Source organism: Varroa destructor, unplaced genomic scaffold, assembly GCF_002443255.2.
Source record: "Varroa destructor unplaced genomic scaffold, Vdes_3.0 BEIS01000003.1, whole genome shotgun sequence".
Classification (NCBI taxonomy): Eukaryota; Metazoa; Arthropoda; class Arachnida; order Mesostigmata; family Varroidae; genus Varroa; species Varroa destructor.
This window is the reverse complement of record NW_019211456.1, coordinates 50,764,272-50,791,843: the sequence shown is the minus strand read 5'-3', so window position 1 is coordinate 50,791,843 and position 27,572 is coordinate 50,764,272. Positions and strand designations below refer to the sequence as shown.

Below are 27,572 nucleotides of genomic sequence, written 5' to 3'. Positions count from 1 at the left end.
TTGTTTTCGTTGTCAGATCTCTATTTTTTGGACCGCTACTCAAAGTGATCATCCTCACTCAAATTCATACTCAAGAGTGAAAGGTATTTCCCGAAATTATTCCGCTACGGCTAACGATATCGGAGATTCCATGATGTATCTGCGCGAACGATGGGCTTTTTAATTTAATTTTTAATTAAAAACACACACACATTTTTTTCCGACTCAGACACAAAAAACAGCTTCAGATTGACTTCTACAGGCGCCAGGTAATCGTCCTTAATGCGGACTTTGTGCTTTACAGCCAGGGGAGTATTATGGTGCGTCACCAATCACTTTGGCTGTACTATCTTGCTTTTAGTATCTAACACATTTTTGAACGCATTAAACAATATGCCACCATGACGATAGTAAATATTAAGTTCCGTATTTTACCCTATGGTTAGAAAGTTAATTTAATATAACTTTGCCATTATTGCGTTACAGCCGATCTTGACTCAAAGGGTTTGTTAACGTACTAATACTAATAATAAATCCTAACACTTCAGACAGTACCAAGCAAAGATTTATCGTTGCTCTCTGGTTCCTTATGTTTAGTCTGTATGTATATAGGTATGCAAGATTCGAAGTCATGTAAAAAATTCTATACAACGCCTATGCATGGTTTAAACTTGAGTTTGGAAGAATGAATAACCTAGGTGGCTTTTAGGCTAAGATCTGTTCCCACAAGGAGATATCGTTCTATGCTCTCTGGGTGCAAAGGCCTGTACACGGAATTTCTGTTTGTCCCATCAGTATTTTTTTCCAATGAACTGGCCATCCCACAACGACCGCCTGAAACTTTCCTTCGCAGTGAGAGGGCAGGCCACAGGGATCTGCACATGTCAGATCCATACCATAGTTATGCATTATCTTTTTATGTGTAGAAGATTACCGGATCTGGACCATACGCTTTATATTCATGATTAGTGATATAACATGTTTTTTTTTTAAATAATCTTAATTCCCATGTTCTGTGCAAATTCTTTTTTGCTCCATCGATCACTATCGATGAACGCCTGGATTTCACTATTCGTAAGGCTTTGTTGCCTTCCTTTACATAATATCTATGGCTAGTTACATATATAATATTTTTCAGATCGATGTGCTGTCAGCAATCCAATTCGCTGTATATATTTCCCGCAATGTAGAGCTTTCGCAACCTGTATTTCCGGCATTTCCAGTTATCTCGCACTTCCTCATTTTCTCTCTCTCTCTCTCTCTCTCTCTCTCTCTCATTATAGCAACTAAGATTCTTTTTTTTGTAATTATCATCATCATACTATTGTTGTTATTAGGGATGGCAGGGCGGACGAAATTCTAGAAGGCTCATATTGCCTGCTTTGTCCTAAGTTGGCAGCGCTTTACGGTTAGTGTCTGATCATGTTAGCTCAGACAGCCTTTCACAGAGATGCCAGGTTAACGTCAGGCATATTGCTATCATTAATAACAGTATTATTATAATTCACCGTATGATTATTTTCTAAATTAGGCGTCCTTGAGCTCGACTTCTAGTCCGTACTTGGCTTCGGTACCGTAGACTTGTTTATTGGCAGCGTTAGTGAGTTTTTGGAACGCCTCTCTTATGGCACCGGCCTTTGATCTCTCAAGAAGCGCGCACGCGACAAGCCTATCCCGGCCGTCCAGAGCCAGGACGCAGGCTTCCCCACCGGGAAGAATCTGGCCACAGAGTACAGGCAACGATGGCGTGTACACAGCTAAACAGACTCCTGTTAAAGTTACAACATGCAAAACAGGGGTCGATCGTTTGTACGTCTGCCGAACTTCACCAAACTACCACGCTGTTAAAAAGCGTATGTTCCCATACGTTTTTAATGCTAGTTTCGGAATAGAACGAAAGAAAGAAAAACTAACTAGATCTGGTTCTAACTCGTCATTCATCATATGCCAGGGTAGTCATTACAAATATTACGCTTACCTAATCTAGCTTCATGCACAATAACAAGGGTCGAAAATATAGTTACAAAAATATATATGTATACCCACCCTTATCAACGTCCCATACTCGAACACTCCCATCAATGTGCTGGTAGGAGCTGTACGTTAACGCTCGCCGTCCCATCTCCGGCTCAAGCCGAATTTCATCAACAGGGGCAGTGTGTCCTTTCAGAGTGTATCTGCAGTAGCAAGTAAAAATATCATTGCAATTGAAAATAAGTGTAGCGACATGAAAACAAACGAAAGTTACGCTGCTTAAAAAAATAGTCTAACAATGTGATAGAGACCGAGATAGTCTAGGGAAGAGGGGATTATCTGATGAAAAGAAGGAATTTGCATATATCAACTTACTTCCTTTGTCCGGTGCCAAGATCCCATACGACAAGTAAGGCGTTATCAAGTCCATTGAGAACAAGTGATGCGGCTGATGATACCGCGATGCTTACAGAACTCCGCTGTGGCTTCCACTAATATCAGACGATTTTGTTGATGTTAATAACTCTATCAAAAATTCAGTTATGACATACCTACCTGCTACTCCTGATATAGTTGGTGCCACCTCAACAACCCGAAGGGAAGTCAAGAGATCCTACGTTATCTTTTGTAAACCACTTAAAATGATACCGCAGCGATTGTTTAGCAGTGTCTCGAAGTTTTAATCAGCTTCAGCTTTGCGACAGAGTTAACTAATTTACAAACTCATCAGTTATGTTATGCTCTACCTTCTTGAATAATGTTCCACTTTGTAAATCGTAGACAATGATAAAGTTGGGCGCGCCGTCAGCCAACTCTCGGCAAACGCATACTACATAGTGGCCGTCAGACGAAATGGCGGACAATCGGGTCAGAAACTCGTGATGTGCTATCCGCAGATCGTAGAGAAGTTTTCGTTTATCCAAGTCCCATACTAGCAAAGGAAATGGCTTTTGAGTCTCGTCGCCACAAACGCAAATACGTCCGTTTGCTGACACTAATAAACTGTTCAAGAAACGATCTTCTCCGACCTGTTTGCATTAAAGTACCGCAACGTATTTTTCGTGTTAATTTAAAGCAAGCTACGATAAATACTTATATTAGGATACGATTAGCAATGAAATGGACAGCAAGAAAATATTAGCTTCAGGTATTTTGAAGGACTATAGCTACGTACCTACCGCCGCTACACTATAATAGAAGGATGCAATTCATAAGATCATTGTAGCGTTTGCGCTAAATCTGCTTGTCCGAAGAGGGCATTTACCTTAAAAGTAGTTTCAAGGTCGCCACTCTGTAAGTTCATCATGTTGACATACATTCGGTTACGTGACAGTGCAACTACGTAATCTGGTGAGTGTAGGCCAAAAAAGGCCATTTGTTGATGCATCACGCCTTTGAGTTTGACCAGTAAATGTCCTGCATCCAAATCGTAGACACGCAACTCTCTGTTGCACAGCACCAGTACACGCCGATTATCGATCAGTCGAAGCTCGCGTGGTTGGTTCAGACCTAAAATGGGTATCAAGGAAAAGAAAGAGATTATATAGATACGGTCTAGGCTTAATCGATCAACAGTCCATCATACCAGTAAGGTAGCGTTCGCTTCAGCTAGCAATAAATGTAATCAAACTTACCGTATATTCTTCGTACGGCTTTCTGTTGAATTGCATTCCAAACACAGATTTCGGCGGCATCCTCAGAAGTAGATACGAGATGGATGCTGTCTCCTTTCATCACGTAAAGATTGCTCAGTTTCTTAGCCCTGCTGTCAATCTCTGGTCCCAACTTGGCAGGACTATCTCCGAATGCTGCAAAGGTCGCCGAACAATAACAATTTACATAATTGACTATTACATCTAATGAAGAGGTATATCTGTCATGTACATTTTCAACACATTTCATAACGTCATATTATGCAACCCAGTACATAAAGCACCTTAGTAATTTTTCTCAGGAAACGTATGTAAAAGTAAGTCCTGTTTAGACAGACCTAACGAGCTTATGGAATCTAGCGGGATGAACGTGCCAACTCGCGAACGCCATCTATCCGCATGAAGAAGCAACGATTTAAGCCTGTCAAATTTATCGCCTTCGTCCTTAGCAGACCACACGTGTTCGGTCAGTTGCGCAAAGAGTTGAGCTGCATCATAACGCAGTGCGAATGCGGCATGCTCAAGAACAGAGCGAAGCGTCCGATCGTTCACTAGGCGGAGCTCCTCCAGAACAGCATACGGATCCGAAAACTCCAACGATAGACGTTTAGAGAGATAGTCCAAATCATAGTATGTGTTCGGAACCTATAAAGATGAAAAATTATTTGCAGAAAACTGCTGTTTTAGAAATTGACTTAAGAGAAGTCCACTGTCATTTTCACAATAAACTGTGGTCCACGTAGTAAGAATGACTGTTTAGAATATCGAATCAACTAAACAGAACATGATAGAGTTGCACTCTCAGTAATAGATAAAAACTAGTAGATAAAAACAGTTCTCTAGTTTATCATCTGCATGCGAAATTGGCCGCCCTTTATAAATTGAAAAGCTCGAACGGCAGTACGAACCATTTTGTTGTTACGTATCTTTTGAAAAGCCAGTTCATCCTGTACAAGCACAGAACATTCCTTGTTCCAGTGCCGGTCAAAGAAATCAAACAGGACGTCATGCCATTTAGCGGCCAAGCCACCGCTAGCAACCCCAAGTAGCGAGTAGATAACTCGCCCAGCATGGTTCTGCACGATCAGACGTCGCTGGTTCACGGCGGCGAAAACTGCCCAAATCGCATATGGAGCATGTCGGCAGTCACTCGCCTACAATTCCAAACAAACAAATTGAACAAAAACGAAGCATGTTAGATATGTTTGTTTGCATAACTTTTACGAAGGTGGCACAAGGAATAGAGAACAATGCTCTATACGCTCAATAAACGAATGTTAAACTAAATCCATTTAAACACAAAAAGTTTGCAAAGGCAGATAGCTCGGAACGCGGTTAGAAGTGAACACTGCCGATAAGTTCGCTATAGAAAAAGAAAAAAACAGAAAGAGAACATCTAAGCTTACTAAGCCGTTACTAGAAAGGAAATACAGAAACATGGGTCTTCTCGTACCTGCATAGCGTCAATTAGAGGACAATTATTCCTGAAGTATGACGGCTTAGTCGATAAAAGGTCCATAATATCTCTCTCCATCAAACCGTAACGAGAGCAAGCCAGCACTCCCTCGAACATTGCTTGCGCCTCAGCAGAGATAAGTTCATCAATATCGAATACAGGTGCCTCTTCCATCTCAGGGTCCATTTTTACTGATTCTTGCAGCTCCACAAGTGACTTGTCTAAATTTCCAACAGCCTAAAACGTATGCGTGCTAAAATAGTTAACATACGTCTAATAATATGAACTGAGAAGATGTGTTCACAGTAAGTAAGTAAGTTTACAACAGTTCTCTAAGCGTAATTCAGTTAACAATTTTGAGAACATGCCTATAGGAGCACGATGGTACCTTTAGTCGATCACACATTGTGCTTCCGGAATGTGCCAGTATAATTACAGCGACATTTGATGCGAGTGTTTCAGGTATAAGGTCACATAGCCCGCCAAGATTATCACCTACAAACAATCAGAAACATCGTCTCAACTATTCACCAGTAATTCGAGTTTCACGTCTGCTACTGCCGTGCTTCAGACCGCTGTAGGAATTGAAGGGACATATTCAAAGTACTATATTGACAAGCTCAAAAGAACATTGACACTTCCGACGATTGAATCCGTAAGGTACGTTCTAAAGCTGAAAAGCAATGATTACTTACCATATTGCGCATCAAGAAGAAAGACGTATTCCTGACAGTTAGTCTTCTTGTCCATTTCGTTGCCAGCTGGCTTTGGTGGCGTAAAAGGGTGTCCCCTCATTCGATGTTCCTCAAAGCTCAAACTGCCCTCGCTCGCGCTTCTGCCTGTTAGAAAGCATAGCTGTTCCTGAAGCGAGCGCACGATTCTTTCAACATTGGATGAATTCACTGTACGATTACAGAAACGGTAGAGGATAGCGCGAGGCTTCAGGAGAGATTCGCCATCGGAGGCTGACGAGCTTGTCATTGCTTCTATTATTTGCGCAGCCATATGGCTTACGTTTTTATTCGAGTGCACAATAAATAGTTTGCCACAAGCCAACCTATAGAAGGCCATTTTGACATAGAAAATAGTTTCTTTTAGTTATCAAATCATACCACTCGTTGCAATGTCGCTTATATGTATATAAGCAACGCTACAATATAAGCTTAATGATTTCAATATTCATAACGGTATTGAACTGAGAACTTGCCTCTGAGAAAAAAGTTTGCAGAACTCTGCTTCTCCAGTTGTCATCTCTTCTTGGCGTAATAACACCTCCTTCAGTCGAGATTGTTCACACAGTTCGAGATATAACGAATCTGGTACTCCTCGTGCAGGAGAGCTGGCCTCAACTTCTAGATCTTCGTCGCGGACCTATAATGGTAGTTATGCATATGAAATTACGATTACTGGTCACCGGCAAAGCAAAACCTGCCCGTACAAAAGACCATCTACTTACCCCTTTGATGAGTTCTTCGAGAGCTTCTCGTACGATTTTCGCAAGCTCGCTATAGTAGCCAGGATTATTCTTACTTGTTCGAATAATCAGCTTTTGGGCAGAAGTCAAATTGTCCTCCAGCAGGCCTAAAACATGCAAAAACAACAATAACTTTATCCCTCACCTACAGGTCAAATCAGAATTGCTACGTACTAAATTTGAAACCACTCGTGCTTTTCTACGCCGTTACACTAGGCGACGCAAACGTTCGTTAAAGGTCCTTAACACATTCATACTTAAATCTCATAATATAACTATTAACATAACATGTAAATTATTTCTAGCCAATAGATTCTAGTCGTATGCCCTATGTGCACTAATTTCTTACCTCCAGCGGTACAAGTTAGTACGCTCCTAGGGAGTATGTATAGGTAGGTGTATATGTATATATGCACAACAATGATCGAGTACGAAGAGTGTTGAATAATGATGTTTTTTATGACGATGATTACTACATACTATGATTTTACCCAATGGAACCGCGCTAAATAATTACAAACCTCTCAGGTGGTTGTACCGCTTAGCCTGCCATCCATCCGTATCGTTTTCAGCCGACGCACCGTTCGAATCAGAGCTCTTTTGTCGCTCCTGACTACAAGCTCCATCTGCGAAAGAGTTCGATAAATAAGATGATCTAAAACTAAAAACACAGTACGGTTGTGTTCCTCATTTACATTCGCCCCACGATGGCTTTTCTTTAAGTCCAAATAAAATAAGAATCCATAACTATCTGTAAGCACAGTGATATATATAGCCAGAGAAAGTTACACAGTCGCCCTATGTCCAACTTAAAAGACACAGATTGGTAACAACTGGAATACCTAACACAACTAGTTTCTTCTACTTAGGTGAAAAAAACACATCCTATAAATTGTAAATTCTATATAGATGTGCACAAACCTGTTGTTTGAGAAACCCCATAGATTCTTCGCTCTAACCAAATCGCATGTTTACCTCTAAGACTATCCATGTCCTCGCCAGCCGTACTCAAATCGGATGGAGTAAATACCTTCAATATACGCAGAAGAGCGATTTCAAAATGAGAGTCACTCATTACAGATGGTTAAAACCATCGTTCAAATGAATCAAAATGACCTCGAACAGATAATGGATCAAGACTAGCGTTAAATTGGAAGCTCCTTGCATTGACAAGATGCTATATAACAAATCGAGTTTTTTTTATTTTATCACACCTTTAATTCTAGAGAAGCATGTTTTTCGGATGTACCTCGACATTGCTGTCTTCTTCTACTGAGTACATTTTAATATTGATATAAAAACGTTCTTTTGGCTAAGGTCCAATGATTTGTAGCTTAAAGTTTGCTCTGGTAACCCGCTCGTCACTTCAGGAGGCAACTGACGCGATGTCCGCTTAACGTTACGCTAATAATTTAAAGAAGTGTACGGCTGTATGCTTTCACAAACAATCTAGTAGATATACTTTAAATGATGTGACAACGCCTGCAGTGAGCTCGGTAAATACCACGAAGTTAAAATACACTAGGGATTTACTTTGATCTTTATATGAACCAAATAAATAGATTAGCGTGATGTATTGTTGGTCTTACTGTCAGACGCACAGATCAACCTCTATAAAAGCTTCATTCTATGCTGTTCCGATGCTTGGGATATATATATTTAAAAAAAAAAAAAACAAAAAATATTAACGCTATGATAAGCGCAAAATTGATTTATTGAACATGTTTAATATATGCTAAATTTAACATGTTCAATAGGCCACAACGATCCTGTGTAACTGAGGGACGAAGTAATACGCTGTCATGGAGAGTTGTCTGCCGATTTTAAATGCGTACAAATAATGCAATGGTACGCTAATTATCACACCGTACCATTGTTAATACTATCATTGTTTATAATGCTGAAATATCTGAAACATGTTTAGCGGAACAAAAATAACTTAATGGCTTTCTAGATTCAGGGTTCGCATCCATAAAAAAAAACGTATGGATATCTTCTCTGTATATATGCAAGCAAAAAAAACTAAAAGAGAATAATTGGATGCGATTGTTTTCAGTCTTGCATTATTAGATAGTTATATATAATCTTGAATTATTAGATTCGAAGATGATTCATAAGTTAAGTGACAAATACTTACGGTGGCCTTCAGTTCGCTCTCGATAAGAGAGACGAGGTACTTGTCTTTCATAGCAGGGCTCAATCCGGCCAAAAAGGCCTCCACCAGTTGTGTATGAAGCTCATTCGTGATATCATCGACACGAGGCTCAAACAATCGTGCCATTGTTTTTTCACTTCCTGTACAATATGCAAACACGAAATCGCATTCAACAAAACTTTAGCCAGACCTCACTGCCCGATTTGAAAAATTCCCTATTAAAAGTATTCAAAATGGAGAATAGCAACGTATCGACTGATTTCTACTAAATAGTGATCGAAATTATTAGACTCCATTATGCTTCTATGCCACGAGCGCTGATATACTAGCAAAATACCTTCAGAGCTAATTTTGTAGAACCTTTGTACAACCGGGGCGTGTTCAGGACAGTTAGCCAACAGGGCATTAAACACGTCCTGAAAATAGATCCCAAAACATATTATAGATTAGTGCAGTAAATCATCTGAAACGTTAAACTCTTATAAAATGCTTATACAATGTCTTCCAGAGACGATATCATTACAGAATGAGAACATATGGAATTTTTTTCAACGATAACCTTATCTCGAAAGAGACTCACCTCTGGAAGTTCAGGCGGTAAAGTATACTGGAGTCGATGTGCTCTCTCATCCAAAAGAACTAGCGCTACAAGCTTTCCCTGATTTTTAAGCCGATTGATTGTCATCCGGGATAAAGCTTCCACCTATATAATATGTACACAGATCGGATTATTGTTACAGTACGCGAAGAAGCCACACTGTCTACGCTGTGTCTATCCCTTACTTCACAAACCACCCACCACACAGCCCTCATAATCACTTTGACTAAAAAACTATGTCCGTTTACAAATTAAATTTTTACTTTTATTACTTAATAGTATGATTCAACAACTATAACCACCTAAATACATAATAATATCTCCTAGTAATGCTTACAACTTTGTGTCACCCTTGCTTATTTATTTGAGTTAGGTACATCTTATAGGGGGAGATATTTCATCGCAAAGAAACTTTGTACCTTAGCATGCGGGATTTTCCGGTAGTTGAGTGCCCAACAGAGGTCAACGAAGTTGAGTGCATACCTGTAACAAGTTCTATCGAATTTTATCTAATTCGTTCGTGAAATGGAAATGGTAACATCTAAAAATGAATATAGAAGTACTGCTCATGACCTTATATACTGAATGATCGAAGAAGTATTGACGGTTTCACATTCAAATTAACGTAATTTTTTTTTATATTTGATGATTTTATATTTTTATAAATGAATATTACCGAAGTAAATATGCACCATTCTGACTTTCCGTCGTTTTTTCGTGGTATCATAGCTTCATCATTGTCGGACTTACGCGCTTCCTGACCGAGAAATTGTAACAAGTGATTTTTGCGTCCCTTCATTGAAGCTAAACACACACCATTAAGAGAGGCCTGCAGAAACTGAAATAGATAGTCTCATGGTGCAAAACCAAGCTATATGGCAGATGTCTTAAAATTTTTAGCCAAGGTCCTCTCAATTTTTGTCGGATAGTTAAAGATTCTCTGATCTGGAATTGCTATACAAACCCTACTGTTTACTAGTTTCGGTCTGTTTTCTTCAGTGGTTTGATGCATCTTTGTTAATTGTTGATGGTAGCAGTCTAAATCGATAATTTTTCCGGTGTAATTGCTTTATTCTGGTGCCAATAAGCACGTAGTACCACCTGTTTCGGCGTCCGTCCGGGCTTTGTCACAAATTAGGAAGCTTGTCCTTGCTTTGACTATGATATTGTCGTTTGTGATCCACCTTTGATGGGCCGTAGTCAATCGCTTTAAAAATCGCTAGATTTCGCTGTGTTTCTGTAGATGTTCGCAGATGAAAGTAAAATTTCTCTGCATCAAACCATATGGTAACCAAACATCGAGCATCATTTCGAATCTACCGTTCTTTAAATGGCTTGGAACTGGTCGGCATGGGACGCTTAGTCTTCTATGGCTACTCACATGTTGATCTGGCTAGACGCCCCGATAAATTGTTTGTCGATCGATTAGTACGGTGAGCATCTTTCCCATCGGAATTTCTAAAAAAAAAGCTATCTTTGGGCCGTTTCCTTCGATAACGCACCTGACCATAAAGGACAAACTAGTTTCGGAGCCTAAACAGCACGTGTAGTTTTGTAGAACTTTCACTTATATTCGCGGCGCTTTGCGTCAAGTCTGACTAAAGGCATTCGAGCAATTTTTACAAGCATACCTGCTACAGTCTAATCTCAACCTCTGGATGACACCGACGCCGATCCAACAACTATTATCTAGGAAACCCGTCAATACTTTTTCGATTATGCAATATTACAACTGGTAGTTGGTGTAAGTCTGCCCGTCCAATTCGGTCGAACCCGTTTTTGATCCAGACAGACCTTTTTGCCGTTATCCGTGAACGGAGTCGATGTACGACTATTGTCAGCTGAAGGCAATGCACTCACACGTCCGTAAAAAGCGAAATGTTATATCTCATAATACCCTATTATATAGCTTTTTTTTGTTTACCGTGACGTAGCAACATTGAAACCACGGAAAAATCAGAAAAATCTACGATGTTATTACTAATGTCGAACCTACGAACCCTATCCTCTGTGCGAATTCTCGTACGTCCTCAAAGACATTTTCCATCAGGTGTTTCCTCTCCGGCAACCAATCGCTAGTAGAAATCGTGTAGATGGTAACCTGTTTCGAAATATTGGCAAAAAGCTGTTCGACGGCCGCTCCACCAACTGCACCCGCGTTCGCGCTGAATTGTTGTCCAAACTGACATGGCTTGCGACCCCTCAGTAGATGCCACACCGCCTCGGGAAAAATGCTCTGAGCTACTAGTTCGTCGTCGGTGGGACCAAACGGCGGCTGCGCCTGCGGAGCAAACACGCACCCAACGAACGTTTAAACTATCACCTGCTTCCTATGGCAACGGTGTTGTTATATGTACCCTCCCTTCCTTTCCCGCCTTAGCGTATACTTCAAGTATCCAGATGTGGACTGACTGAGGCGCCTGTATAAACCCGGTAACACCCCAGGAGACGTTGTGCCGTGTATTGACTCCCTCTCACTCACGTGATGACATTCATCTCAAAAGCTTAGCTCAGTTAATCTAGCCATTTTCAATCCCGTCAATGCAAAATACCTGTTGATTAGAGTTAATATCAGGCTCTTTTCTACAAACTTTGCTCGTTTGTCCTTCGTACATGAATTTGTATATAAGAAATAAACCTGAAATCATCGTAATGGTAAAATGAATGACTTGAAGTTCCGCCTGACCGGAGGAGGTGCGGCTGATATGCCGTGTGAATGCTGGACTGCAGCAGAAGTTGGCTGTGACGTTCTCTGCTTGGTGTTGTTTTGGTGGCCTGGTCCAGTGCTCCCCTGGCCACCACCTCCCGTGGCCGCCACGTCGCCGTATGGAACAGACTCGGATGAGGCTCGTCGGCCTCCTGCGCCAGCAGTCTCTCCATCTCCACTCCTACGTTGTCCAATTAAACATAAACAACGAATGCATGACGTTGGTACCTACTTATGTATCATATCTACGAGACACTACAAATTCGCATAATTCTAGTTGTTAACAACCTGTTAATTAAATACATTTCTGTATCCCTCGAACTATGTAAACGAGGGCGTATTTCGAGTCATTAGGGACACATTTTGCACGAGGTGCCAAATACTTTTCCAAGTGAACTATTGCAATTGCATTAAAACATTTTTATATCATCCACGTACGACTGTGTTTACGCACCCGGAACGCTTCTTCTTCTGAGCAGATGAACAATTGGCTCCCATTATGTTGTTACTCTAAGATAGCTTGTAGATGAGCGGATGCCGCTGGGCCCTCAAATGACCTCGCCTACTAAACGAAAATTGTTAACGTAAGCCGACGCTTTCTTTATGAGTAGCTGCGAAGCTAGAAAACAAGCAACAAACACACAATGATATTGAGTGAAATCTCTAGATGGCAGTGAGAGGAATCCAAAGATGCTATACGGAGAATTTAAAACAGTCGCTCAGTTTAATTGAAATCAGGAGAAATAATCAGTGTAATGATGTGTCCATGAATACTTGAGAAGTAGCCACTCTTGTCGTTGTTAATGATTTGTGGATTACGCGGCCGGTAGCAAGATTAGTGCACGAGGAGTCTGCTTCATGCCGTTACACTGTGAGCACTTTGTTAGCCCCCCGAATAAAGGGAATTTTGTATCGTACATCGTAGAAACTAGAGTACGCCAATTTATTATTAATAATTCGTAGCATTAATAGAATTTGTAATTCTATTAATGCTACGAATTCTATTTCATGATTTTCGAGGTATCGACCCTCAGCGGACTGACCACTAAAACACTGGGGATGTTGCCATTCTGTGGCGATGATCATCCTTGAAGATATCGAATGGATTTCAGACTGTTTTCTGTCGGCGTCCGTCATCTGACTATAGCCTCCATGTAAGATGAATTGCTAAAACGACACAATCAATCGACTCTGCTGATTATCGGACCAGAGACCAACAATGAACGTGTTATGGACGGACAAAGGTTGGACGATCGAGTCGTAGAAGAATAGACACAAGCACCGTGAAATGTTTTCCGCGTATAATTACTTGATGAACTTCCAATGAATTATAGAACAGCTTGCCTATTACTGGCTGTGAGAAAATTATCATTTATGATATTTCACGGCTCATAGACGAAAAGTAAATGTTGTAACTTTTAAGCCCCTTTTGTTGATATTATGATGCCTAATGTACAGATGATATTTTTTTTTTATATCACTTAGAATAGCCTATTTCACTCCTTTTCACTGTGCAAACATTTTATATAATAAAATATTAAAAATTAGCGATACCAGCCAGCTTCGATGGCTAGACAACGTTTTAGTAAATTAGTTTTTGAAATAATTTCGCCGGTTAACGAAATGCGTGATAATGTGCATAGCATTATTTCATGCCTTGGATCTGAATAGGGTTTTCCTGCCGTCTGATTGCGCTACGCCGTTGCTGGGTTCGGACGCAGCAGCTTGAATTAATGCAGTACTCAATGGAAAACTTCCAGCGAAGAGTCGAGAAGCGTTTGACATATGGCAAAACTCAAACGACGCGTCAAGACGTGACGAAAGCAACACATAGACACAGATAGGCATTATCGAACAAACACTAACGAATTTAAAAAAAAACAACCATAGATCCCAAGATGCGTCTGCGGAAACACTTGAATTCATTATAGTACTGGTACCGACGCTCTCTTTCTCTTTCTAAAAATATACCGCAAGCTACTAAAGAAAGATTTTTTCTCGAAACAAGTTCATTACATTCACAGCAGTATTCATCAGCATCATCGTCACTATCCTTTTAGGCTAGGTTGACAATACAGGATGCTGCTTTTCCACATTTCCTTAGCCATGATGTTGCAGTTCCTTACCAACTTAGGCTACAGTCTAACGACAAACGCTTTCCGCTACTCTTTCGTCTTCTGACACTAAGTGACGGACAAGTGGGACCTGACGTTTATGCAAGCGATGCTTAACACAAGCATTCAGCTACAAGAGGAACCATAAATATATTATAGAAAAAAACTGTCAAGTGACGTTTTTTAAAAGTGACAAATACAACTGTTAGCAACCATGCGATATTGTTCAACCGGCCGGCACGAGGCGGTAAAGAGAATTGTGCAAAAAAATCAGGTTAATCTCGCAATTCAGATTACTCTCTAAGTTGAGGGAAAGGCAAATTAATATGAATCCTCGTATAAGCCACTTAGGCACAGCGAGCTATCTTTTTCTCATATGAGTACAGAGTCAGTTTTAGATAGCGTTTTTTGAGACATTTATCGTCCAGTCTACTCCTTATTGAGTAGCATCATGGCTGGCTGTCAGCCGAAACAAGCCATTTCGTAAATGGTAGTTGCCGGCCAATCGCTTAACTACTTGCTACCGGGCTATTAACCAGTTTCTAGCGTAGTTTGGTGTTGCACACACATTTGGTATAGCTCCACGTACACTACACGAATGAAATTGTGGCCCGCTAGTTTATCGGATGCCTCCTTTAATTACTCGACTAATGGGCGCATTGTTTGCACCTTCTCAGATAAAAGTTCCTTCTTATCATATACGTCAATCTAAATGACTATTTCGACGCGAAATTCACGCCTGCAGATTTCGCATTCATCTTCTCCAAAAATGGTAACAAGCTATGCGTATTTTATGTGTAACATTGTTGTTAAATTATACTATGACAAGAACACTCATAAAGGAGGGTTCTGACGGCGGGCAGAAGGCTAATAAAGAATCAGCCATCAATAACCTTGCTAATCACTTGGTAAAAGCCACGTTTTTAAATACCGTAGCCGTAAGGTGGGCCTTCCGTCGATCTGAGTCAAATCGTGAGATCTACAGATGCACGCGTTTATCGTGCTTACAAGAATTCTTTAATGGGTGCGCTAAAGGTGTCCTTTAATTTTAAATAGCATTAAATTGAACTATAAACTTTTGCACCATAATGTCGCTGTTTTGCTCTAATGGGTTTTGTTCGCGTTGTGGTGCTGCATGGTGATGATGGCCATCATGTTGTCGGCCCTATATTGCGGACCACTATCCGTTATGGTGCGAGCGGGCGGGCGCGGAGTCCCGCAGGGACAATAGTAGTGTTACTCATGAACGGCTAGCTGGACGCTCGCCCGGTCGTCAGCTAACTCTTACGGTGTAAGCGATAGCAGTATCGAGCGGCCGGACAAACAAGTTGTCAAAACACGTGCGAATATTTCAATTCACATCTTATGCATCCTAGCAACAATAGGCAGTAGGTTAGCTAGTTGCTTGGCTGGCTTATTGATATAGCGGTTGGATGATACAAGAAATAATGGCAAAGCTACTGTTGTCGCCATCATTAGCAATAGCAGCATGGGTCGTGTGTGCTGCTAGCAGTTGATGATCCTACACAGCAGGAGCAGCGGCCGTCAAAGTAGTGGTTGTGTCCGGGGAGGTTATTGTTGAGGGTGACGAATTCTTTGGCGAACTGTTCCTCCGCTGTCTTTTAGCAGTCGAATCAACGGCAGTAGCTCCCATACTAGGAAAATATCTGCCAAGGATCATGACGGCGGTGGCAACAAAAGCAGCGCTCACGCCCAGCGGTCGTACGACCGTCAGATTGCCGATTGTACGCTTGTATTATGGTAGACCAATAGGCAACTAACCCATCATTGCTAATGCGTCAGCGAGAAATGAGGTAGTTTGTGGTAAGAGCACGACGACTGTGTGACTGTGTGACGGCACGACGACTGACAGTGGCTCACGGCACCTAGACAATTATGCGCATGCACCACAACACCAGGAGGCTGTCATACGCGTCCACAATCAGACCCGGAGGTAAAACATACGGTCGTAACCATAGACCAACAACTCGGTCGACAAGCGAACAGCTGAAGGCACACGAATATCAGAAAAATGACGTGGCGCCAGGGTGGGTCCGATTCGAGTCCAACCCCTTTAACCTCTCCCGCTTTCCTGGGGGCAGTCAATGGAGTCCCTGGTGGTAAGGCTATTCGGGGAAGGATTAAAGTTGTCGAAGGAAATTCAGTGACCGTAGAGCGTCTCGTAGAATAGGGAATGAGCATGAGAAAAAGGAAGAACTGAAGGAACGGTAGACGATGACGCGCGGCGCCGGGGGTACAAAACGGCAGGTTCACAAAGCGATAAACTTCTATTCTATTCTATTCCAGTCACTATGGAATAGAAAAGAGCAGACTAAAATCGCACAGAATAGTACAAGGCCAAGTGAGGCTGTAGCCATATATGGAAAACTCGAACAGCTGGAAAAAATAAATAGCCCGCTCTTTATATATGTCTTGGGGAGAAAGGAATACAGTGCTGCAGGGCTGTTGTTGCAAGAACACCTCCCATGGGCAGGGTATGTATATACTCGCCGAATTACGAACCCCTTAGCCTGCAACTATGGCAACGCCTGCTTGGTCAAGCCGAAGCGCGTTACTGGTAAATGTGGGTGTGGTGAGCGAACTGGACACTGTTTCATACCACGAAATGACGCAGACAAACGAAAAGAACATTATACTGACCAACAGAAATGGCAGTATCATTTGCTCCCCTTACTAGTTACGATTTTAGGTATCAATATGTCAATAGCTCTGGTGATCGTTTCTTTCTTTTTTTTACCTCCCACGGTGATAGCAAAACCGGTTCATTAAAAGCTCATTTTCATATTCTGTATTTATAATAATAGATTGCTGTACTAGATTAGCATCATACAATTAAATGATCGAAGAATTAACGAAGATTTAAACTGCATTCCCAAAGTCTATTGTTGTGAATAATACTATCAGAGTGAATGAAGGAGAGGTAGACACGGATCAATTGCAGTAAGGTAGTCATTAAATAACCTTGACGGTTTACATTACCCCAGCGAAAAGTCTGATCAGGCAAAATCGCCGACAGAAATGTTCTGTTGTGACTCGTTGCAGCTGCTTACGAGTAGACGCCAAAGAATCACTGGCATTGACGAAGCGGAAAAATTACTTTAACGAATATACACTAAAGCGAATACACGTGTGTTCCTGACGGGAAAACAGTCAATAGAACTGCCAACCATAGTCGAGCTTGCCTCCTCATTCAGAGATCACCATCAGTGGGTTTTTATCACATCCACTGACTATCTATGGCCATGGCAGAAATTCGAGGCTGCAGTCCACAAGCTTAAGGCCATAGGCAATATTATAAAGATGTTTGCGGTAGCACACGCATCATACTCCTCGCGTTTGCTACAGCTGGTTCGATGTAGCGTGTTCGGAAACCGCGCAGTAGGTGGGTAACTATGAGCCTGGGTGTGGAAGAAGAAACGCAGCTATGCGAACATTACTGCGGCCTTCTCGTGAAAGAAACCTATAGCATTCACTCGCCTGTCCCTCAGCGTAGATATGCTTAGAGGACATTGATAAAGTTTTTTTTACATCCTACGGTCACAGCGAACTGAACAGCCGAAACACAGTCCCATCAGAAACAAGGCGTGTCCTACGCAAGTGACAAATAGCATCTTCGTAACAGGGTTTAACCGAAATCAGGGCTTGCTTGGGCTGGGTTACTCAGCTAGCTTGGTTTGCAAAGCAAAGGCAATAGCAGTCTACTCTGACACATGATCTTCTTGAAGCAAACCATTTGACTTCGGTGCGTTAAGCTAACCAGTATTGACTGTAGGTACGTAGAGCCCCTGGCGGCATTGAGAATGCTGTGTCGAGCACAGTGTAACCTTTACGCATTTCAAGCATCGCAATGCTCCAGAATATATGCAACGTGAAGCTATTCCCAGTATGACCTCGATAATGCAGATCAGCAACTTCTATTTATCGAATGGGCCAACGATACTAAAAATGAGTATCAGTGACGAGAACGAGAACGGCGGCTTGCCTAAGCCTGTGTATCCTTGGACCGCTTTTATTTATAGTTGTGATCATAAGCCAATAACCACTGCAACAAGAAAATCTGAGCGAATAGGGAGAGTTTTGTACATTTTGCTCTATAAGAATACTTGAGAATAATTAATTATTGGATGATTCAACATAGGGATTATTTACCTTGTATTTATTATTTAGGATGTATTTACCCTGAAATCAAATATAGTGTTCGACATTTCGTCAGTTCATTCGATGCTGACCGTGTTTCCTGATGGCATCATCGAATGAGCTCGGATGTGTAACAGGCATGAAAGAAGCCTGTTATTACAACATAAATCAAGATGTAATTTAACATTAGGGTTTACAAGCACACACTGCTCTTAACCACATTGCAGTGGTGATTTGTGTGTATGCTTTGTGTTCGTCTGCGCAACAAACAACTAACATTCTAAGCTTAATTTTTGGTGCGCGAGGGACACTCGCGCTGGCATAGGCAAAAGAAGCAGACGAAGCCCACTACAAAGAACCAACCAAAGAAACAACAAAGGCAGTAATGAGACGGGCCGCCTGTTCCTGTATTACTACTTTACTAACATGTTATTCGTATATTTCGTTATGGGATGAACCCTAGCCTTCTTCTTGAGAGCCTCTGCAATAATTATATAACAACTAAGCAGAGGCGAGTGAACGAACACGGAAAATGGCTAAAGTCAAAATCACGCTAAAGAACACGCTCGCGACGTGGAAGTAATAATAGTAATAAATAAAGAAGTAAAATCATTCTATGAAGCACACGAATGAAGGTTACAAACGTATCTTTACTATGTGACATTATTACTCTTAAGATTAACAAATGATTTTCAAACACTGCATACTATGCCATTTAAGTTTATACGAATGAGATTTGTCTATGTGTTTTAAATCACACTTTTGGCATTACTAAAGCTTTATCTTTATACACTTATCAAAAACGAGGAAGGGACCACGAATATTAAACATTTCATTATCAAGTTCTGGACAGATCGTCTTATAGGTATTGCTGTAAAGCGCACGTATAAAAAAAAATCGCCATTTAACAGACTGCCCATTATCCTGATGTTGATTCCGTCTTCTTCCGACTACCACTAAACAATTTGACAGTGAATGCAAACTTCTCTGCAGCTCTTACTTGAACATGTTGACGATTACAATCTGAGTGTTCGTAGAACAGAACACGACTTTCTAAGACCGTGTGAAGCTTTTAACCGCTGAACGCAACCCAAGAAAGACGCATGCCTTCGCATGCAACCATAATTGAAATTTGCAAGAAAATGACAGACTACGTTAAATTATGCTCTTTAAAGCAAAATGTTCTTGAGACACGAACAGTTTTACCTGAGTCCGTTTACTTTTTCACCGATAAAGTACGCTGGTTCGTGCGAAGCTATCTGTCAGTGTTCTTAGATTCGTGAGTTTTAAGGGTTTCGTAATCCTAAGCCCCTAATAGTAGGTGCGAACAGTGAAGCATCGTTGTAGCTCAGCTGTGTGTCTTCTGTGTAGGACCTCAGATTACTTTTTGTGACTCTAATAGAGTTAGTTAATGAGCGGGAACCTGCAGGTTTTAAGTAGCGTTGAAGTCTTGTGCAACTGAGTTACACGCCATTCTTGCAGCACATAACTTTAGCTGTAGCCTAAAACATTCTGATCGACAAAATCAAAGTTTTCGATAGCTAAATAGTACTGGAAATTATGTCAGTGTAAAATTCGACTATTACATAAAATAAAATTGGTGCAGAGGCCAGTACAATTTCTTATATCACTACAGATCTGCATTGAGATCGGTGCTGATGAGATGGTTACACATGGCTGCGTTTACGTAACATCATTTACGAAAAAAACTTTGTGCGTACACAGAAAAGCACTATGTAACGCAGGATCACACGTATGCCTATTCCTTTAACTCTGAGTAATTTGCTTGAATTTTTTGTGCAGTGAGAGGCCGACTGAGACAGTGGAGGTACTTCATTTGTCTACTGTATTTGAGGCTCAAAAATACTAGACATGAAGCTTATTTATAATAGATTTTTATATGTAAAAGACAATTAAACTTTCAGAGTGGCGGACAGTGTGCAATGACGGCGGTACAATTGTAAGAACTTACTACTTTTAGTATTGTAATTTGACATCAAATAGGACAAGCAGCCATCGCAGTACCACATCAAATTTAACATATCAAGGACAAGCTTCTTCCAGAAGAGACAAGAGTGTCGTTAAGGCAAAACAGCGAACAAGCAAAGCCAGTGTATTCGTTGCTAAAAAGTGCTCTTTCCATCGTAAACTGGGTAAGTGGTATACCAAATTTGCTCTATCTGTAAAAGACGAATCAAAGCTCGGTGGCGCTAAAGGTACCCTTTAGTGAACTTTTCCCTTTCTTGTTTCCGTGAATCCATATCTAGATAGCAAACGTAACTTTAAAATGTCACTATAACACGCACCGTGTAAGCTTATATTAATTCAGACTCTTTTTAAGAGGCCGACGGCGATTACACGAATGTATTCATCCGAAATCAATGGTTATTAACTGAAGATGCAAACAGACGTGCAACCACGGTGGAAAACAATGCATCGTTCTCGGGATTTGCGTGGAAAACTGATATCCAATTTTATTTAAATGTTATCCACTTTTACGAGCTGCGAATCCCCCACCATGATAATAAGGTTCTTTAATAAGCCCAGATTGACGAGGTACGGCATTGCAAATAGGTGTGGGGCCGCAGAGTAAGCAGATTTCAGTATGTTTCAGCGAAATATCTATAATCGACGTGCGGACTCGAAAATTAATCGAGGCCGTTTAAAAGTAAATTTCCGATGGTCGCTTTGCTTCGACTAAGTCGTTATCAAAGAAATTTTATGCAAGCATGTTACTGATTGTTCATGAGGATTTTGTGTATATGTTATATGTACTCAAAGTCAGACAGATGCTTTGGGGCCAATAAGATTTTGAAACCCGCTTGTTCCTCAATTCTCTTGAGTCGTCTTTGATTTTTCTCTGACAAGGTTATGCCTAACACAAAAGTCAGCCGTAGAAACATTGGCAGATCGTGGGCTTACTTACAGAACATACACCTATTCAATGTATAACATATATCAAGAGGCGATTAAAGGACAATACCTGGATTTTGTACAAACTGTTGTATAACCAAGTGTGATTGGGCATTAGTTTTATCATCCTCAACACGATATCGTCGATTCACTCTCGAGAACACATTTGCACAGTTACAATTTTAAGACCAGCTTATTAGCGGTTTGAGATGCTTTCGGCAATAATCGAGGTGAACGAAAATTACATTGAGTGAAGGAGACCACGAGGAGCGATACTTTTAGCGTAAAAGAATCGTCGAAACGTCTATGCTTATTTAGATATGGTCTTAGGAATGATTCCTATAAAAAGTGCTAATTTAGGCCCATCACCCTGTTAAACGAGATATATGATAGAAAAAAAAATACGTCATGGTAGTCGTGAAATCCAAGTAGTTTTACAGGCTTTCGTCTGAAACTTGTCAAAGCCGATGAACTGGCACGACCCAATGGATGGTATACCAAAACGAACTAGAGCATTTCCACATGACAACTACTATTACAGGTAACTCGCTTCGTAGCGAATACATAATCTCACAAAACTAATTTCCAAGAGCGACATCAACTTCACATGTACCTTGCTCAGACCCGGTCCACAGCACTATAACGTATAATAAAAACTCTGCCGAGATATACCAAAAGGCGCAGTATTAAAATATTCGACTTTTTTTTTGCCACACCCACTAGAGACACTAACAAATCACCAAAAAGCTCTGTTGTTTCGACTTGAACCACAAGCATTTGCAAGCAAAGCAGATTTGAGATATTTCAATCGAAGATATAATTCACGTATAAGGAACACATGAGAAACTAAATCCTACTATTTGCTTCGCACGTAGAGGAGGTTTCCTGTCACAGCTATCAACAAAATCAATACGGCTTAAGATGGCAGAATGTTTCCTGTACAAAAAAGGCCGAAGTCCTGTCATTAAGTTTTACAGTTGGACATATTCATCGTTACACGACTCTGTCACACGACTCTTTAGGTTCTGTCGCAGAAATTTTCAAATGTACTCGTTCTGATGATGAGAAGTTACATCCGATTGGGATATACTAATAGACAGGTCAACTTGCAGTTCTCTTGTCTTTTGGCGTAGAATTTTTCAAAATACACCAGATGTGACTGTGGCCTATTCTAATACTTCTACCGCCATTACACGTTGCCACTGTGTCAGAATCGTAAATTACGTAGGACATCAAAACTGGAATTCTTGACTGTACTTCGACATCTTTCACAGTAGTGATTCTCTAGGCTAAAAGACGGTTCTGGCAGCATGCCTCGATCACCCACTTAAGAATAAGATCGACGAGCAGTGGCTTTCATTTATTTATCTTCGACACAATAGTTCCACCTATAGGTTATTTGAGGGGATATAATAAAATCTCGTTGATTATTTTCATCTTCAATAAGAAATGTAATCCAGAAATTAGCAAATAGCGTATCAGACACTATTCAGTTAGTTTCAATCGTTGCACTCCCTTTTCCAGTTCGCATTGACAAATAGCTGTATAACTCTAATTGTATGACTCTATACAGATAACAGCTTTGCTGCGCTCCTTATTTCCGAGGGGATAGACAGTGTATGGGCCGCGATGGAACAACAAGTGAAAAAAAAAAAAACAAAAGTAAAGCCTTTAATTATGACTGTAAAGGATGAACGAGTAATGCTATGTTTAGAACTTTGCACTTGCAGGTTATCTCCACGTACGAGGAAACAGAGTAGCGGTGATGGGGATCTGACAACGCAGTTCAAACTTACTAACATCAGGAAACTGGCCACGGCTTCGTGCAATAGATGATTATGTTCAGAAGTCTGCAAAAATATCTCGACTGATTCGCTTTGCTGCCAGGAAATCAAAACGGAATTCACCCCCATAACAGTAAAGTGGCTTTCTTCACTTTGATTGACAATGACTACTTGAAATCTTATCGCCTGACCAAATTAACACTTCTTAGCCATTCATAAATGGCCAAAAAAAATGTTCAAAGTACTCAGAAAGAACGTAAGCAATATTGGCTGACTACTAAGTGAACTTGAATTTCGCAATCCAAAAAAGCTGCTCCGTCGTGATACGATATCAGCTTATCTGTTCAATTATATGAGCGGTATTTCCATCGAAGTCACGACGCCTCTTAACTTTTTCGCTTGCGCATCATTTGGAAAATCTTTGATACAACATGATATTTGCTCATTTGATTAGTGGTGTTATTGCTAAAATGCATCTTGTCAGTGCAACGGTAACATTGGCAAAAGTGCAACTAAATTTTCTAAACGTAGCATCCTATAACTAGCCGATTTCGCTGGATCCTGCCAAATAATGGCAAAGTTCGACGTATGACGAACGCGTCCCCATCGCTATGCCTTGGCGCGAACGTTGGACGTTGACTGGTCGAGTCGAATATGCCGAGAAAGCGGGCAGAAGCGAGTAACAATGAGGGGGAAGGGAGAACTGGCAAGATATTCGAATAGTTGAAGGGGCTCCGCGCGCGGAAACGAACATCTTTGCATGGGGAGAGGACGCCGACGAGGACGACGACGATGCAAACGGAGCATGACGTCGATTACCTCAAACATAAACAACAGCAGCTGCAGCATAAAAAGTTATTTCAGTAGAAAAGAGAGGGGTTATCTATAGAAGTAGAGGACGAACATTTCGCGTGTTATTTTTTGACCGGATAGGTCGAAGCAAAAAATGTGTACATATCATCTGCATCTACAGGCACTTTCGCGTTGCTTCTAGATAACCGTAACATCCCTGAAGTGATAAGAATCCGAGACACACAAATAAAAAAGGGCTAAGAGACGAATGGAGTGAGGTTCTAATACTACAGGTCATACACGAACCATTCACATCACCTCACTTAAACAAATCTTTCATAGTGGTATTCGCGTGACGAATTTCTCTTACTACGCATTCCTGTCATAGCGAAATGTTCAGCAGTCAAATACGCTTTTATAATATTCACAGTCTGAAGCAGCTTACCTATTAATCTTTACTCTGCTGCGAGCTCGTTTTTGCTGCTCACGACGATGCCGTAGTAATCGGTGCTTGACGTTTTAAATCGTATTGGTTCGTACAGATGCGGCTCCGACGCCTGATTACAGTTGGTTCCGCCGCTGACCCGTGCTAGGTCAGCGCTCCTCTTCTGCCGCGAAACGCAAGACTAGCTCTGCGGCATCCTGGCCGCACGGGCGGCTCCAGCTTTCACCATAACACCGCCACACCTAACTGCTGCCTTTCATTAGCTTAGAGAGTCACCTGCGCCTAAGTCTGAACTCTTCTGAGCCTAGAAGATTGCTGAGTACAGTGCGCAGCAGTGTCACACTACGGTCAGCCTACTTAACTTGTTCGTTCACTCATACAAGCCGTTACAATAGCTGTCGCTTTATATCAGCTGGAGGACACTGGAACGCGCACCCACAAGCTCCTCGAATATCGGTGCCAATATTGAATACTGCAGCCACAACTATCAATGCTACTACAACTCGCAATGGTCAATCACTATTACGCTATCCGTTTATGACCACGGAACAGCACACAGTGAGCAAACAGCCACATACACCCACACGCGCAGTCGCTGTTCTTTTTCGTCTACCGAATGATGTATGAAGGACTGCCAAACAAGTAGGACGTCCCGTTCACTCACGTTGGCACTATATGGCACTGGGTTCTTATTTTTGGGTTCTAGGCCGCTGTCTCGCGGTTGATTTGCACAAAGCTCCCTTCGATCAACGTAGACAGCAAACTTGACGTACGCTTGTGGGGCTGTTTCAAGTGACAGCCCAACCACAGTTGCTTGTTGCAAGAAAACGCCACCCTCTTTCCTTTGTGTCTTTTCGTCACCTCCGTTTGACTCCGACCCTGTGAACGATCTTGTATGATAGCACTCCGGAGCTCTGTGCTTAGTGTAGCCGTTCTGGGAAACCACACGCAGGGGGTACGCTAAACCATAGGTCGCACCACAGTCCCGTAAAATGGGCTAGTTCCGTCTGTCCATTATGCGCAACCAAAAGTGAACTCCACTTGAGTCAGCTCGGTCCTCGCTGCGGGTCTTGAATTGACTTCTCTTGGCTTCGTTCTCGTGCGGTCTCAGCAGCGCCCGACGTTGTCGTCGTCGTCGTTGATTGCTTCAGAAACGGACGTAGCAGCCGCCCCGCTTTTGGTCCTGAGCGCCTTGCAGGCGCTTCTCTACTGCTGGTGCTCGCTTACACGCACACCCGCTCCCACCTTTAGATATTATCACCAGTACTACCAGAATTGCTACAATAACTACTGCTCGGTACAGCGATGGTTGATGATGACGCCACACCAACGACGACAACCATCGCCGCGGCACAACACAGACCCCGACCCACCGGCCGACCCACAAATCAACTAGCCAGTTAACTAGGAGAATGCGACGGTGGTGCGCTAGCGGCTGACAAACGAAAGGGCGTGCGAGCCGATGGACGGACGGACGGACGGACGGGGCTGATCACCGACAGCAGCACCGTCTGCACCACTGACGGGCCAATGCTGCTGCTACTACTATACGCAGCAGCATATCCACCTCGAGAGTCCAACAATAACCGGAAAGAGCAAGGCGAAAATGCACCTCCCCACTGCGAACACCACCAGCACAGCTAACGGCCAACTTTAACTTTAGCCCGAGCAGCCGATGGTGAGAGCGGTCGCAGACAAAAATGCAGTAGCAGACAGGCGTGGTTGGAACAACAACAACTGCGTCGACAGACGATACGTCTACGGGCGGCCTGGCCACAGGCGGCACTTTGGTAAACAACAGGCAGTCGGCTGGCGACCGGCAAGAGGCTAAATTGATCTAGCGAATGAACGAGCGAAACAATGCCCGCATCGGACACTATGTAGCAGCAACGATGCCCACTGTGTCGCTGCAACGGGCGAGCGGACGGACACAGACCCCGTATGTATAGGTTCTAGACGGAAACAGTATTACGGCCTCAATCAGCAGCGAAAAATCCACAGATACTCGTAGACCAGTATAAAATAGCGCGGTGGCGTAACAGGCGGGCGGGCAAATGAATACAGTGATGGCGCACAATACCCGATGCATACACGCAGACAGATATGCACGTCCACCCGTCCATATATACGTACGTATGCACACACAAGCGAGCCACACTACTGTTCTGCACAGAGAGCGTTCTACTACTACAAGAAGCAAAAGAAAGTGGGAAGAACCGCGAGTAATAGTATGAGCTCTCGACACACCTGGCCAGTTATAGCTCCTATATCACTGGGGTTGTATTGAAACCTGTGAGGCAGTGCGCGCACGTCCGCGCGGGTGATAAGTCGTGTGTACGTCCGTCCGTCCGTTTGTCTGTCGATCGGTTTTTCCGCTGTTACTTAAAGGTGCATGGGGTGATTGGCGGTTTGTTTTTCGAGTTAGCACGCTAATGTTTGGTGCATTTAGTTCTAGTCGCTTCTACGATAGCTATTGCAGCAGCGGCCGCCTACTGCGCTAGCTCTGTAGATATATAAGACTTGAGCATATATGACAACGACCGGAGAACCATCCATGCATCGGATGTATTATGATCTGAAAGCTTCTTTTGGCAATTCGGCCGCCTTCCTAAAATCATGATCCCGAAAGGTGGTTCTAGCTGGGGTGATTTTACTGTTAACTGGTTGAGCTAGGCCAACCAGTGATCCAGCAGTTAATCGATTGTAATAGCGATTTTCAAAGCAATCAGCCTTCTTGGCAACGTCATGAGATTGTTTAATATGTTGAAAAAAAACGATGCAAGTTTTATTATGCTATGCCTAAAACCTAGGTTGAATAAACCTTGACTATTAGTCAACTCAAGTGTAGCATATAATGTAATAAGGAACTATAGTAAAAGCAATCTGCCAGTCAATAACTAAATGAATTCTGGTCGTCTGCCATTTCTAGATTCGGTTGTTTGTGCAAATGTAATTTGCCCTAGAGAGATGTGGTGTATACTCCTTTAAATGATCCCCTGAGGCACTCACATCATAAATGTAGCTCATTTCGAACACAAGAAGTCGATAAGGTATAATGTGGAAGAGTATCGGAACTGTTTTAAGGGCGTACCTTGATAAAAATGGGAACTTGTAAATAAGTCAATTTTTGCGACGAATTTCCATCCATACACACAATATCGATGGCAATTATTAATATTATTATAGCACTGTGAGTTTCGTAAAAAGGCCTTGCCTTAAAGTAAAGAGCTAAATTAAATTAAAAAGAGAAAATTAAAACTATTAAGCTTTGCTATTATCAGCAAATCTTTCAACACTAACAAGGAGTCTTACCAAAAGATATAGTAACAGTAGGCTCATACAGGATTGCCTAAAATCAGCCAAATATTGGA

General features: G+C 41.9%; 1 protein-coding gene across 7 annotated transcripts; it reads right to left on the bottom strand.

The window, feature by feature from the left end:
- LOC111247132 (uncharacterized) lies at positions 1-26,282 on the bottom strand. Of its 7 annotated transcripts, none has more exons than XM_086985098.1 (24): positions 24,202-26,282; positions 20,240-23,804; positions 12,450-12,560; positions 11,975-12,176; positions 11,289-11,569; positions 9,708-9,771; positions 9,271-9,393; positions 9,028-9,106; positions 8,673-8,830; positions 7,457-7,565; positions 7,057-7,161; positions 6,518-6,642; positions 6,269-6,432; positions 5,757-6,118; positions 5,450-5,556; positions 5,059-5,298; positions 4,514-4,759; positions 3,944-4,250; positions 3,588-3,761; positions 3,218-3,462; positions 2,700-2,981; positions 2,329-2,444; positions 2,026-2,156; positions 1-1,748 (listed from the first exon to the last, which is right to left on the bottom strand). In XM_086985098.1, exons 3-24 carry the CDS (start codon positions 12,491-12,493, stop codon positions 1,507-1,509), a joined length of 3,906 nt encoding a protein of 1,301 aa, XP_086841224.1. In that variant the 5' UTR covers positions 12,494-12,560; positions 20,240-23,804; positions 24,202-26,282; the 3' UTR covers positions 1-1,506. The 7 variants fall into 7 exon arrangements, with proteins under 7 accessions (XP_086841224.1, XP_086841226.1, XP_086841225.1 ...); XM_086985100.1 differs by having other exon boundaries at positions 12,450-12,557; positions 23,511-23,804; XM_086985099.1 differs by having other exon boundaries at positions 20,240-23,783.
- Between the last annotated feature and the right edge of the window lie 1,290 nt (positions 26,283-27,572).